The sequence below is a fragment of the Cebidichthys violaceus genome, unplaced genomic scaffold, assembly GCF_023349555.1.
Source record: "Cebidichthys violaceus isolate CVI_PGR_0920_01 unplaced genomic scaffold, fCebVio1.0.p SCAF_8, whole genome shotgun sequence".
In the NCBI taxonomy this organism is placed as follows: domain Eukaryota; kingdom Metazoa; phylum Chordata; class Actinopteri; order Perciformes; family Stichaeidae; genus Cebidichthys; species Cebidichthys violaceus.
The window spans coordinates 5,782,209-5,797,579 of record NW_027176964.1 but is presented as its reverse complement, the minus strand read 5'-3'; the positions used below and the strand labels follow the sequence as shown (position 1 = coordinate 5,797,579).

Below are 15,371 nucleotides of genomic sequence, written 5' to 3'. Positions count from 1 at the left end.
AGCTCCACCCTCTAGTGTCACTTCTGGTTGCAAAAAACCAAGATGGCGATGGCCAAAATGCCAAACTCGAGGCTTCGAAAACGTTGTCCGTAGACCAATGGGTGAGGTCACGGTGACTACGTCCACTTCTTATATATTCTATAAGGGAAACGTAAGGATCAGTTGATTATTCTCAGGTCTTTCTTGGGTTGGTCCTCAAGGCCCCTTTTTGATCAGGTGTCTTTAAAAAACAACAACATTTAAGCAATTCCCTATATTGACTATACACAAGTAGAATATTTCCACATTTTATAGATGGTGAACTTATTGGGCTTAACGGAAAATCTTGTCAAATAGCATTGTCAAATCCATCTTTCAGGGTGGACTTCCATCACTGGTAGCCTTGTGGGATGAAAGCTTCCAGAGCGTGGTTCTTTGCCCACAGCCCTATATCAAATGTAGCTCTCTGCTTTGGGAATACGGAATAAGAGTCGTGGAGTCATGGGACAATAAAGCGTCCATTTGCCTGACTGGAGCTCAGAGTCGATTACACAGTGGAGGCATGTAGCCTGCTGATATGATACACCAGCCCGCTCACCCCAAGGCCTCTTCTCTATTTGTTTTTGTCTCTGTGTCTCACCTCTTTGTCTGACTGAATATGTCTCCCTTCGCTCACTCTCTCCTCTTCCTCCTTCCCTTTATTTCCCCGGTGACTTCTGCCCCCTCCTCCCTTGTTAATCATGTTCTTTTTCCAATTTCTCTCCTATGCCTCGGCATCCTTCATTCCCACCCCTCTGCAGCGGTGAGCGCCCTGTCATTGTCGCTGCGCCGGCAGAAGCGCGACTCCCTGTCACCGCTGGAGGAGGACGACGTACGTGAGAACATCATAACGTATGACGACGAGGGCGGGGGCGAGGCCGACACGGCCGCCTTCGACATTGCCGCGCTCCAGAGCGCCCCGCACAGCTCGCGCTCACGCGGCTATCGCACGCTGGACAGCAGGAATGTGTAAGTAGGCTGAGGGAATGTGTGTGTGTGTGTGTGTGTGTGTGTGTGTGTGTGTGTGTGTGTGTGCTACATCAGAGAGCGTGCTCACATGTACACATGTATAATAATTGTTGTTTGATTACATCAAACATCCTGGCTGGCCTCTTATCATGTGCTAAAAGGAAGTTAGGGAGGAAACAAATTTACCCCCTTCAGAGTAAAAGCTTTCATCCCAGTCCAGCACTTAATTGATCCACTTTAGTAACGGATCGAGTCTTAACTCCCAGATCTTAATCAGTCACCGATCAAAATGCTGAGACAGAAGGCTATCAAGCTCTGCAGTCCTGGGAGACCACTTTGTTGTGCTCATTTTGTTAAAGCTCGTTTACGCTCTGCTACATCAGAGGGCCGTTTGCACCCACTTTGATGTCTCTGCGAAACATTGTTATTGCCTTTGGACTAATAATTAGCTCCGATGAATTCCGGCAAGCCATATGGAAAGGCTATAAACAAGTACAAAGGCTGCATTAAGTTTATCGAAAATAGCTTCTCGCAATTCATGGAGGTGGACACAACAACGTGACAAAAAGAAACAACAACTTTAAATCTAACGCAATCCGTTGCAATGTCCCTGCAATAAACACTACCTTTGTGATGTTGTTTAATGTTTTTTCTTAACTCCCTGTCACGGAGGGGCGGATAGTTAAACTTTATGGAAACTTTGAAGCTGCAGTTTGAGGTTCTGTTGTATGTGAGATCTTACAGACACTTTCGAGCCACATTCACACATGTATCTCTGTTTTCTTGGCGAGTTGCAACAGTTCTAAAATGTCTCCTGTGGCTGTGGAGGGAGCTTATGTTAAGACCGAGAAAGTAACCCTGATTGTCTTGGATTTGGTTTAGCGACTACAATTTCTAACAGAACCCCCGTGATACAACAGTTTGTAACTTGGTCTTCATACTAGAGGCTAGACGTCAGGATATCTTGGCCTTGACTGCATAATTTTCAACTTGTTTTGAACATGTGGACAAATAGAAACAGAAAAACCTTACAATGTGTATACAATGAGAAGGGTGTAGCTGCAGAGCTTCATTCCTAGATGGTATTTCCTCACATTTTCTTCATTGTGAGAGCAACCTAGAGGGCACCTCATCAGGTTTTATCAACCACAGGGCATCCAAGATGGCAGTTTATCCTCCCTTCCCTCTCAGTCAACCAGTGGCTGGAAATCGTGTGGCATGGACATGATACAATGTATTAATTATTTGTTCAGTAGTCTTCTTTATTTATTAAAGATAAGCGCTATAAATAAAAAACAAAAGATAAAATACATGCTACTGTCACTCTCTATTGTTTGCTGTTAAAATAAGTCAAAAATGGCAACCGACTTACCAAAAATAAACATGATAAATGAATTACAGATTCTGCCTTGTGTCTCACAGACGTTACGCCCAACAAAACCAAGAAAAAGCTCGCACCTACAGCTGGGCTCAGAATCCGGGCGTGGAGCACAACTACTCAGGACCGGGGGGGCCTCTCTACGGTCGCCTCTGTTACAGCAGCCACACGCTGCCCGTCCTCCGGCGCACACCAGGCGGAGCATTTGAGCCAGGCCTGGCAGAGCTGGGATATCGCTTTCCTGGAGGCCACCCAGACCACTCCCTGGTCATCCAGAACCAGGGGGCCATGGTGGGGCCGATGGAGTCCGGGGCGATATACATAGCTCCCACAGACCTCAGCACGGGTAGCCGAACCGGAAGCCGCGACGGGACAGCGCCCCAAAGTGGGGTGAGCACATCGGACGGTGGGACTCCGAGAACCAACGACAGCCAGGAGAGAGGAGGAGGGACGGGCACTGCGAGCAACTGCACTGAGGGGAGCGGTGAGGACAAGGCGAACCACGGTCAAGATGTGGACTGGGTAAGGACCCTGCTTTCAGACCAAACACACAATTTGGGATCATAGTTAAACTGATCTAATTGACCCCAAATATGCTCCATGATGAGCAGCCAAATGCGCTCTGGTTGATAGAAGGCTTGAATTATGCTCTACGAAGTTAATTTCTTTGCAATTCAAGCAGTTATTTTACTCTTTGATCCAAGTCAGAAAATGGATACCGTTGTTGTCTCCATAGCAATGTTGTCCGCAGCATCCAAGCTAGCTGTTTTGAAGGATGTAATGCTTTATGTGATGACGTTCTATATTCTACATATTTGCACATTTGGTGTGAAACCGGCCCTTGAAGGGATTCTGTGCTGCAACACAGTTTAATGGATGGGTGGGTGTTTCGGGAAGGAGAAAAGGTGATAGACATCGCATTAAGTAATGAATTAAAACTGATTAAACTATTTGATCAATGATCGATGGCCGCATCGGAGAAACCATTACATTTGAACGAATGACTAAATTATTAGATTAAATAAGCCAACGAGTAAGTAAGAAACTAATTAAACAAATGGTAACGATGCATACTTGCACATTTTGTGTGAGCCTGCCTTATGAATGGACTCTGTACTAAAACACCGTTTAATGGATGAATGGATGTTTCAGGAAGGAGGAAAGGTGATAGACGTTGCATCGAATAACGAATTAAATTTGAATGAATGACTTGATTAATGATAGATGGCTCCATTGGGAAAAACATTAAAGTTGGATGAAGGACTCAATTATTAAATGGAATAAGCAAACGAGTAAGTAAGAAAGTAATTAAGCGAATATAAAATAACTATTACGGTATTTTTCATCTCTGTATGATGGCAGAAATGTCCAGGACAATGCAGGAGGAAGTTGATGAATCAGAGATATCAGCACATTAATGTCCTGCTGTTTGTTATCTTTTCTGTTTTGTTTTATTTATTAGGCCATTAAAAGGCTGTCTGGCCCTTACTTTAATTTTCAAATATTTTATCTCTCCATCACTTCCCTCTCCATTTCCCTCTCACAGTGCAGTGTTAGCTCATTCTAATGTTCAATTAATATTTCTGGCTTCTTCCAACTCTTCCTTTCTTCCACACTGTTTGGCTTGATGTCTGTCTCTCCTTCGTCTCAATCATCTTTTTTTTTTTAATCATCTCCTTCTTTTCCTCCATTTGGGCCCTTTATCATCAACCCCCCCCCCCTTCCTCCACGCCTCTCATTAAATGGACCTACATCCCATTTTGTGTTACTGTGCCCAAACCTAACAGAGCCACACCCTACCCCAGCCCCGAACTGAAACCCCTCGTGCTCGCCTACGTTCCCTCCAGGTGCAGTCGGAGACGCTACCCAGGGAGCATCACCTCGTCATGACCCGATCCGGCTCCGTGATGGGCCAGGGTCACGGCGCTGGAGGATGGGTGTGCGACTCGGCTACCCTTCCCATGGCGGGACGCAGGACCTCCCGCGCAGGCCTGTCCCCGAAACGCACAGGCTCCGGTCAGGCCGAATCTGACTCCAGCGGAGGAGGAGGAGGGGGGGGAGGTGGGAATGGAAGTGGGGGTGCCTCCACAGATGGACAACAGCAACCTGCCCAAGGACGCAACTACGCCACTGTCCTGCAGGGGGAGATGTGTGGACAGAGGGACTATCCCGGCAGCTTGGGGAGAGGAGGACTGGAGATGGGGAGCAACTTTGTGGTGGCGAGGCCAGACAGGGAGGGCGGAGGGATATCATCTGTCTACCCAGAAGCAGCTGGCTTTATTGGGGACTGGCGTGATCGGATGGGTCTGGGGGGGTATGTTTTGGGCAGGAGAGATATGACCCCCCAGCTCTTTCCGTTCCCGGGGCAGCCTCGTGGAGCGTACGGCGGGGTGATGGGCTTCGGGGGCGGCTGGGTTCCCGGAATGGAGGCCGCGAGAGGGGCCCCGGGGCCCGGCGGCCCCTCCCTGGCTCTGAGGGTGGGTGAGTTCCTGCGTCTGCGTCTCGCCCAGGTCACTTTTGACCCATCGCAGCCGCCGTACGACTCTGTGCAGGTGTACGGCCTGGAGGGCACAGGGTCCCGGGCTGGATCCCTCAGCTCCCTCGAGAGCGAAGGAGAGAAGGATGCGGAGAAAGAGGAGTGGGGGGCGGGGCTGGAGGAGTGGGGCCCCCAGTTCCAGAAATTAGCCCAACTCTTCAAAGACAGGGATAAGGAAAAGGAAGAGAAGGAAAAAGATGAAGTGGGTGCCAAAAAGGAGAGTGAAAGGAAAGACGAGCCGGGGAACACGGAGAAAAAAGAGGGAGGGGAGCCGGCCGGGGAGGAGGGGAAAGACTGAGGGACGATAAAAAAGAAACAAATAGGGGCAAAGGGGGTGAGAGGGAATAGGAGGATGATGAAAAGGCAACCAGAGCTAGAATAATGTGAAGAGAAGTTAAAGGAGAGAAAGATGAAGAGGCAAAGTAATAAAAAGAGACAGAGAAAAATGAGCCTAGGGAGGATGGAGAGTGCGAGGGCAGGGAGGGAGTGATTGATGTAATTTAAAGCAATAAGTGTTGAAACGCTGATATGGTTGAGCACAGATACTGAGACAATGCAGAGGCTGCTTCTGCTCGGGGCAGCAACAATTTGTTAAACGCTTTGGACAAAGAAAAACAACCCCAACATCCAAGACTCGATTTAATTCAACTCGCAACGTACATGGAATGAGAAACAGCAGGAAGTGAGAAAAAATACGTTTTCTCATCGTGTGTGTGTGTGTGTGTGTGTGTGTGTGTGTGTGTGTGTGTTGATCTGCTCTTCGCGTCGCCGTGTGTGTGTGTGCATTTGTGTGCGGGGGAATACAGATGTGCAAGCAGTAGGTGCGAGTGCATACGTGTGCATATTTATCGAAGAGAGAGAGGATAGCGGCGGGGAGGATGTCATGATACCCAGAGACAATTTAAAGATAAGACCGGTGACGAGTAAGCTGCGACATTAGTTTCCGGGACAACGTGCAAGAAAAAAAAAAACTTTCAACGAGGAACTTTAGGAAACTAGGATGACACACAAGGGGAGGGGGGGATGGGGGGATGGTATATGTATTTAAATATGAAGTGAACGGGACATGGGATGGATGTATAGAGAGCGACGCGGTCGGGGGACGTGAGACGATTGTACAGAAACTGTTACTTTTCATTCCGTCTGCAGTGGCAGAAAAGTGAATTATTCAGCTCACTACTTCACTCCAAATGAAAATGATGAATCATTTAAATCCTGCAAAAGATTCTCCCTCCGCTCAGCCCACAAGGAAAACAGACATTGTGAAATATTTAAGTGATTTAGGGATGTGATCCCCCCCCATCCCTCAAGCTTTTTGTAGTCGAGTGTTGGTATGTTTACAAAGGTTCACACACAAACACACACAAAGACACAGAAGACCTGATGAACACTATAAGGCTTTGATTGTACTTCAGTGAATTATAAAAGCAAAACCGTGCCACGAGTGTTCCATCTGCTACGTGGAGTGACGGCGTCTCTATTATTCATCTCTTAAATGTTTTTATGGAAGAAGTCTCCTATTTTTTATGTGTAATCCCACTGTAGTCCCACTTGACACGTCTTGAGGGCAGAGTATGCATGATTGTATGTATGAACCTAACAAGTCAATCAATTTAATTTTGAACACTCGTACTCCCCCAAATGAAAAAGTCCACAGCTCTGTAATGAAGTTACCATGGAGGCTCCCTCGACAGGCTTCTTTTTAGTTTTTTGTTCCCGTTAAAGGTCAGGTTGCAGATGAGCTGGAGTTTTCAGCTGGAATGCACTTTTTTTTACCGTGTGATGTTCAACAATAGGTAACGAATTACGTCAAAGATAACAGTTGTTTTATAAGATGTCAATGAAACAAAAAAAAAATACAATGTTTGACTGTACGTAAAAGCATTTCAAATGTAAATATCACTGAATATTATTGCTAAAAGAGAGTATATAAAATTATTAATGAGTGATAAAAAAAAAAAAATATGTAAAAACTTTAAAACACAACTTGTCCAAATGGAGCACTGTGGGGACTGTCTGTATGTACCGTAGATTAGAAATGGGTTCACTGAGCTGGACTTCACAGCCTCCTGGACTGAAAACAACACCATGTATTCTACAACTGTGTAATAAGTGAACAGGTTTGGTTTGCGCTAGCACTCGTCTGAGATGGACAAGCCAGGGATTCAATTATACATGTGCCCTCTGGCAGAAGTTTGTTGAGCAAAATATCAGCAACAAGAAGCCTCAGAGCCTAGCCGGTCCCAGCGAGGATCCCAGTAGGATGAACATCTAATGGAGCGAGGGGGAAATTCCCCTGATGGGCACGCAACAAAAATTCTGTATTTCTTTTTCCCTCCCTAAAATCTGGATTACTATTCTGTAAAAGTAGAATGAATCACTTAAACGGAATTTGTAATAAGTTTCGAAGACAGCTCTGTCATTAGTGTTGCACTGCCTGAGAGACATGAAACTAAGTTTTATGGATAGTAACTTATCTCTAGAAATATAATAAACTGTACAGTTAAGAATAAGATTTTTAATAAGAAATCGGGGAAAGTGACTGTCCATCAAATATGGAGTTATCTCGTGCATTTCGGGCAATGCAACCCAATGACCATATTAATATTGCATTTTGCTGTGCCTTGACCACTGCATAGATCTAAAGCGAATTCTCTAATTTTTTGGAATAATAACCCAACAGACTTTCTCTTTTTTTTTAAGCCCCCAGGGGAATTTGGCCTCATGCCCAAACCTGAATGTGGACATCTTTGGTGTGCCATCGCAGAAATGTCACTGTTTTGTCGCCGGTTCGTTGTAAAGCCACCCACACAAGTCAAGCTGTCTGCTTTGCTATTGTCCACCAGTCTGGTCCACCCATGAATCTTGTTGTCACGGTCTGCTTCAGTCGACACTTCAACCAGTCAGGAAGTCAGTGTGCGCTGACCGGAATGAGACCCATACACTCCGTACCCTTTACCTGAGCCACAGGCTTGTCCACACAGTGCCACTGTGCAATCTGCATGGTATCAGGACCAATGTACAAATACTGCACAATAACCGGAGAAGAGTGGAGGGGGCGGGGGGGTGCAGAACCTTGGTGGGGGATCTGGGTCATAAGTCATTTAGCTGATCAGCAATACCTCAACACCCTAACGCTACCTAAACCTTTCATCAGCTATGAGCCACTAATCCAAAGTGACAAGGCATGTGGCCCATTAGACACTTGCAGCGATACTGTGCGCCAACCATGAAGGAAAATTCCCTTTACTACAATTTGGGTCTTATTTTCTTCGTTAACAGTCAAATGGAGCAAGAAACACAAGCTTACAGGTCTATAACAAACCCCAGACAAACGTATTCCTAATAACTCTCTGTTGTAAACATAGAAATAGAATAGGAGTAGAATGAGCTAGCCAGGTTGTTGATTCCACCATGCTTTAATGCTACACTGGTTACAGAAAATATAAAAATCATCTGAAGATAGCGATGTGCTTTCCAACACTGTGACAAAAGTGTGTCGATGAAGCATAAAGTTGTTCAATTTTGCTCATTTACTCTGGCCCTCTCGGCTCTGTAACGTTACTGCTCCACTGCTCTTTTTAGTGGTTACTGCAGAACCTCACCTCAGTGAATCCGCCACTTGCCGTAAGTCTGTTTATTTCTTAAGGATGTTAGCTACAACACACTGATGCTCTTGATCCAAGGTACTTGAATGAAGGGATCCTTGCAAACATTTTACACTGAGTCATGTCTTGGGCGAATTGCCACTAGATATCAAAAAAGCTAAGTGTAAATGCATCCACGCTGGAATGAAATCCATCTGCTCTGCGTTCCAGCCGCGTGATGAATTTGTACTTGCTAAGCAGCAGTCGTTGTTCTCCCGTTCCCATTTCAGTGTGTTTATCTGATTCCTGATCAATTAAAACTTTAAACGATCTGCATTATCAAAACCATCTGGGAGCAGGACCAATCTTTAGCCTCAGAAAAACAACAAGGATTGCAATCAGATATGTTTGCTGTCATAGTGGCAAACGTACTATGTGGCTTACCTGGGTACTTGGGGTGCGTTCCCTTTTGTTTTACCACTACATGGTTTAGATCTCACTGAACTACTGACTTTTATTTACAACCTTCTGGGTTTTCTGACCTCTTACTTTCTATCTGACTCTGTTGTAGCAATGTTGCCATTTACTTATTCTCAACAATTAGTCAGGTGGGTTATAACTCAAAGAAATGGTGGTGAAAACTACAAAAACAAGACCCAAATTGTAATAGACTAGAATTATCCTTTGAACCGTATTTTATTGGAGTTGAATGTCAAACGACTTAGAACAGACGGAACAAAAATGATAATACACCTAAAAATGACTGCCAAAGAACTTGGAAGCATTTTGTTATGAGAACAAGTATCATTTTGAAGAGCACTAATGTATCGCGTAGCCAATGCATCATCTGGGCCCTGTTTTCTTGAGCGTTTTGGTTGAATGTGCCAACTTTCTGAGCCGCTTTGTCTCTTAACACACAGAAGAAGAAAAAAGCTCTCTTCCTTTTCATAACAGTATTGCCAATTCTGGGACAGTCATTGCAAATCAATTAGCATGGTATACCAGTAAGTCACCTTTCTTGCCTTGCCAATTATGTGGTTTATTCCACAGTCCTGATTGGCTCCAGGTGCTTCATCTCCCCTGATTGGTCTAATTCAAAGTTCTCCTCCGGCTGATTGGTCAAAATCAAAGCGATGATTTTCCTGATTTGTCTTATTTCGGAGTTCTGGAGTGCCGCGCCGACTGAACCTCTTGACGGAGCTGATTATGCCCCCTCCTGAGCCCGGCAAATTGGTTCAATCAACAGCGTGATTAGTTGAATCAGTTCTTTTTAAATAGAATAAAAGCCTGCGGTCTCTGCAGCACTCCTGGCTCAGATTTACTGACCCAGAGTGACTGATGGAAGCGGACCTGCCAGGCCATTTTTCAAGTCCTCTGTCCAATATACTGAGGATACTGAAGTCACTCTCAAAGGGCGATAGCAGCTATCTTAGCATTTAGATATGTTGACATGTAGCTTAAGAGTGTAGGTTGAAGGTTGTGACCTCAGACCTCTAGAGTCCTCTCGGCCCCCTAACGGGTAGACCGCTTCGGTTCTGTGCCCCCCCACCCCTACCCCCCACTCCCCCGGTCAACTTCATTGCTCCTGCACGATGTTGATACAATTTCCACAATTGAGTGCTGAACAAAGTGTATTTATTTCTGTTGTACTTTTTCTTTTTGTAAATTTGAATAAAAAAGGAACTATTTCAAAGAGATGAGTCAGACCCAATCTGTGCTCCTTTCTGCAGTCTCCTGAGTTTCTGGATAATCAGACTGCTTGTGTGTGTGTATGTGTGTGTGTGTATGTGTGTGTGTGTGTCTTTAAAAGAAAGAGACAGAGTGAGAGTGCGATCAAGAGATGTTCTGTGCAGTGCATACAAATGCGTTCAGAACTTGCGAGCATGTGTGTTGTTGCGAGTAGGTGGGTGTACCTGCTCAAATTGGCCACTTGAAATTTCCAAACCACAGGCAATGTGTGTGTGTGTGTGTGTGTGTGTGTGTGTGTGTGTGTGTGTGTGTGTGTGTGTGTGTGTGTGTGTGTTTGTCTGACTGCAGGATGAAGGAACACCTTGTCTGGTCTGATCCAGCCCAGTGGGGGGATGTGAGGTCAGTAATAGAGGACAGACGGAGAGAGGTCTGCAGAGCAATCACGCTTTCAGACAAAGGTGGGAGGGTTGTGAGGGGGGGGTGGAATTCTCTGTTTGTTTGCCGGCAAAAGTAAAAGGCAAAAAAAATAAAAAAAGAAGGACATTTCGAACTCAAGTGCAGAAGCAAATAGAGCAGACCCGACAGCTGCGACCGAATAACACGAGGCCCCTTTACCAATCCGTGCAGCTCTCCTGTGCTCGGCAGCGCTTCGCCCCGGCTCAGTGACGGATCGGGGTGATGTGCGCCACCGCTGTGTGACTGAATGGCTGGTTAAAAAAGATTTATTACAATAAATCAAATATGAAGGAGGGGATTATTTCTACATGATGGTTTAGACTATGATCGCGTTAGCTGGGTCTCCGCTTGATTACAATGATAATACCCGCCTCGAGTCAGGGAGAGGGAGAGGGAATGGATGGGGAGAACCGTATTAGCAGTTAATATGAGAGTCTGTTGCATTACATAAAACCGTATTTGTGATTGGGTTAGAGCTGATTCAGCTGAGCACTGAGAAAAAAAAAAAGCCCTCACCATATCTTGTGTGTCTGTGCGTTCCCATAATTCTGAGATTCATGGAGCTGACTTCCCCCCCCCACGGAAACTAACATCATGTAACATCAAGAGGATTCCAAGTCAGTTGGAGGCAAAACAGAGCTTTGACCCCCCCCCCCCCCCCCCCCCCCGCCACCAAACTGATAAAACACATCAACTTGTAACCGACACAACGTTCTCATCAATTTGGAGCTCCTATATGTGCGTTCATCAGTCTGCCTGAAGTATCAACACCGCAATGCAGCATTCTAGGTGAGTTGCTGCTGTCATGGCACTGTCAATAATTACAGCATGCATAATTGATCATAGTGGCGGAGCTGGAGATAAAAATGAGCTCTGTTAATGCCGTACACCGGGGAATGACTAACTGCACTGTACTGGAGAGCTACGTACACACTCAACGTGCTGCAGGATTGCATCACAGGACACACAAGTTTGTGTGTGTGTGTGTGTGTGTGTGTGTGTGTGTGTGTGTGTGTGTGTGTGTGAATTCAAGTACATGGAGATTCCTCATTCTGTTTGAACCTTACTGACACAGAATCCCTCTGGCTATTCAGCACAGTGCGAGTGCGCAAGACACAAGTTGGTGTGTGTGTGTGTGTGGGTGTGTGTCCGTACAGTGTGCGTCTGAAGTTGTGCCTTCGTATCTTTGCATCTCAAGAACATAATAAGCTTTAACATATATAGCACGGAAACACATGAAACGTGTATGGGGAGGTGACTTTCGACAGTGTAAGTGTCAAGTGTAAGTTTGCGGATGTGACGGCTTCCTGCCCTGTAGTTAAACATCTAACAGGCCCCAAATACCTCTTTCCATCTAATTTAGTGCTTTTATGCGGGGGTGGGTTTCAATACAGGGAAAACCCTCTCCGCGTGTGTGTGTTTTGCAATGATCAGTGTGATAAAACGTTCTTTCTTTCAATGGAGTCGGGTATAACGCAGGTTTCTTTTCACATCTAATTCGGCAAAGTCAGGGTTTATTTCAACCAAACCAGAGTTGGTGATTGTTGGAACAGAAGACTAGCCAGGATGGTTTTGGTCAGTGTGCGAAATACCCGGCTGCAATCAGAGAGTCCCATCTACCTTTTAAAAGACATTTTAGTGACAATTGCAGGTGGCAAATAATTGTCTAATGATTTTAGAGATCCCGCAAAAATGTTGCTTTTGAGGTTTACAGGGGGCCTCAAGTGTCAATCAAGGGGTCACAGACCCCCCTATGACCCCCTGTATTTCGCACACTGGTTTTGGTCAAGCTTTATTTTGTATCTGTTGAGTTTGAATGAAGTGTGTTTAAGCACAATCAGCCAAGTAAAGCTATTGTTGTCTGACTGGAGTCTGGTGGCTTTGAGGAGGGCATATTAATTACATGTTTGGTGCGTTAATGAATTATAGTAATTGTCCACAACCCTGTTGATTTTATCGTCTCTCAATTAATGGCCACAAGCCAAAACTTGTTGGTCAAAACAATAAAGTTGTTCTATTTACTACAAGTGTTGCTGGAGTTTTGACCTCGTCAGATTTTATTATCTCTACCAGGAGGCGATTGGTGTCTTGTGTGCGTGATTGTGCACCTCTGTGTCTGTCCACAGCTAATCTTGCATTCTACTGCAGCAGAATAATATTTTGGGTGGACAGTTATGGCTGCATGCTCAAGGACCTCTTATGGTTGCGGTTTCTCACGTCTCAAAACACCATTGCCTGTTTCATACTGCCATTGACTGCCTGCTGACACCTCACTGACACCTCTCAACTGGCCCCCAGCCGGTAGGGGCCACTAGTGATAACACAGCTGAGTGCATCGCCTATCCATCTAGGCACAGTGGGAGGAAAACAGTTTGCTCACTTTTATTGTTTTGGACGGTGTGTTTGGCTAACAGCCAACAGAACTACCAGTACACACACTAATGAGAACATCGCCGCCACTCAAACGCTGCTATGCGGGCAGACAGCTCGGTGAGTTTAATTTTATTTCTGGCAAGATTGCATAAAGTGTGTTTTTTACGACACCTTGCAGCCCATTAGAAGGGGTTAGCAAATTGTAGATTGTGTTCATTCAATCACACAATGCAGCAGCGGTCGTTGCAGACACACCTGGTGGAGATCAGCGCTCTACTGAGTGCACCTTTCTTGTTTATTATATTCACTTCAATGCACGTCACGTAGCGTCACGCCAGAAAGCGGCTAAAATGACCGTCTCCACCGTGTGCCATGTTTCCATCACTGCCTAATGGCACTGGAGACGATTAATACCGGTGAATACTGCAGAGTCATTTGTCCCGGGAATGAATGCAGATTGTAACCTTTGCGAGTAAAAACAAAAGCTATATGTTAGTGGGTGTGAGTATTCTTTTTTTTTGTCCAGTTGTAAAAGGGCTTAAGTAACATTAACTCCACCCGTCCCTGTAGTTTTTATACTGGCCCCATTCCTCTTCCTCGTATCGCCTCTCGTCTTTCTCTTTTCATCTCGCGCTCTCCCGCTCATGCGTTTCGCTCGGGACGCTCTCAGAGTTCACTGGCTCATTCGGAGAGGAAAATTAAATCTTCATTAACAATCTTAATTAGAGTTCGATCTCCCCATAGTAAGCCGACAGGGAATCCATAGTGTAACAGGGGGAGACCTGCAGCAGGAGTTGGTTTCGGCCAGGTGGGGGGGAGGATTAGAGGGGGTAATTAGTGAGTGGGAAAGTCAGGGTAAATTACACAAGGGGTATTTACACTTCAGAGGCAGGGGGATTGGTTGGAGGAGGCGGATGATTTAAGCGGCCTGCTGGCGGACGCTGGAACAAAAGTCCAACACGTGTGCATGGCGTTGGTGACCGCGCAGTTCTCGTTTCTGCATTGTTGGCAAACTGGGGCTCAGTGGCAGCGAGGGAGGGAAGGGGAGGGGGGTTAAAGGGGCCAATATTGTTCAGGAATCTCCATCAGAATTGCTTCTTGTCTTCCTTTTTGGTGACATGGTGTTACGTGAGGCAACATAATCCCTTATCATGCTCCCATAAGCAGAGAGCATTTGCCTAATACCAGTCAGTAATCATTCAAAGACACGGCTAAGCATGCAGCATATGCTTCCTCTCTGATCCACATTTACATACTACATCACACTATTTAGCCACTGTGTGGCGAAAACAATTATGTTCCAGCACAGTTAAAATATGCATGCCACTGGTAAAAAATGAATGCTGGAAAACTCACTTTTCTTGCAGCGCCTCCTTTCAATTCGTTTCAGTGTCAGACGTCTTTTCTCCCTGTAGCTATATTGCAGTTACCATCAAAATCCTTCCGCAGTCCTCTCTGTGGAAGCAATGAGCTGAAGAGAGGAGGAATTTGCCGGAGGGAAACCAGGACTAGCCCAGGACCTAATCCTGTCACAGGAAGTCTAAAGAAGCAGCGCAGCAGCCCGGCCTAAGTGAAACTGTATTTTCCCCCTGCAGAATAGATTATTTGTTCAGCTGTCCAGCTGCTGCCTTATTTTGCAGAGAACATACAGATACACGTGGCCGCAGAATATTTCTAAACGCTGAGGGCAGGAGATAGTGTCTGGACCTTCGTTTTTATTTATCTGCTCCGCGCGGTTTCCTGGGAACTGAGCTGGTCGACCGCTCCGAGCAGGGTGATCATATCTGCCGTAATGCTGTTGTGGCGGCTCAAGACTCGGGAGAGAAGTCTGCAGATGTGTGTGTGTGTGTGTGTGTGTGTGTGTGTGTGTGTGTGTGTGTGTGTGTGTGTGTGTGTGTGTGTGTGCGTGTGTGTGTGTGTGTGTGTGTGTGTATGTGAGTGAGTGTGAGTGTGACAGACTCTATTTACACACCCAATCATTACAGACAAAAAGAAATAAAGAACATGATAAGCAATTACAGATGCACAAACACAGAGTGAGAGAGAGAAAGCGAGAGAGAGAGAGAGTTAGAAAGAGAGAGAGAGAGAGTTAGAAAGAGAGAGAGAGAGAGAGAGAGAGAGAGAGAGAGAGAGAGAGAGAGAGAAAGAGTTAAGAGTGTTCATTAGCCCTCTGTGTCAGATTGGTTAATTGTTCAATGAAGTGAGTGGAATAATAAGTTGAGGGGGATGTTATGCCGTTAGTGGAATGTTCGTGGGGATTTATTCTCATCAGCTGTGCCTCTTATTGTCCTACATAGATCACGGAGGGAAGTTAACAGCCGAGGGCTGCGGAAAAGACTGAGCCAGTGTTTGATCAACTGCCCAC

At 45.7% G+C, this 15,371-nt stretch overlaps 1 protein-coding gene across 2 annotated transcripts in view; it reads left to right on the top strand.

Moving 5' to 3' along the window:
* LOC137866253 (uncharacterized) overlaps positions 1–10,200 on the top strand; it is a 138,156-nt gene extending 127,956 nt beyond the window's left edge. Inside the window, exons 12-14 of one of the 2 annotated variants that reach the window (XM_068702038.1) lie at positions 780–987; positions 2,410–2,887; positions 4,213–10,200. In XM_068702038.1, coding sequence (XP_068558139.1) covers positions 780–987; positions 2,410–2,887; positions 4,213–5,199 — 1,673 coding nt within the window. In that variant the 3' untranslated portion in view covers positions 5,200–10,200. Of the gene's footprint in view, positions 1–779; positions 988–2,409; positions 2,888–4,152 lie in introns of both variants that reach the window. The other variant, XM_068702037.1, reaches the window with a different exon arrangement.
* Positions 10,201–15,371: the final 5,171 nt, after the last annotated feature.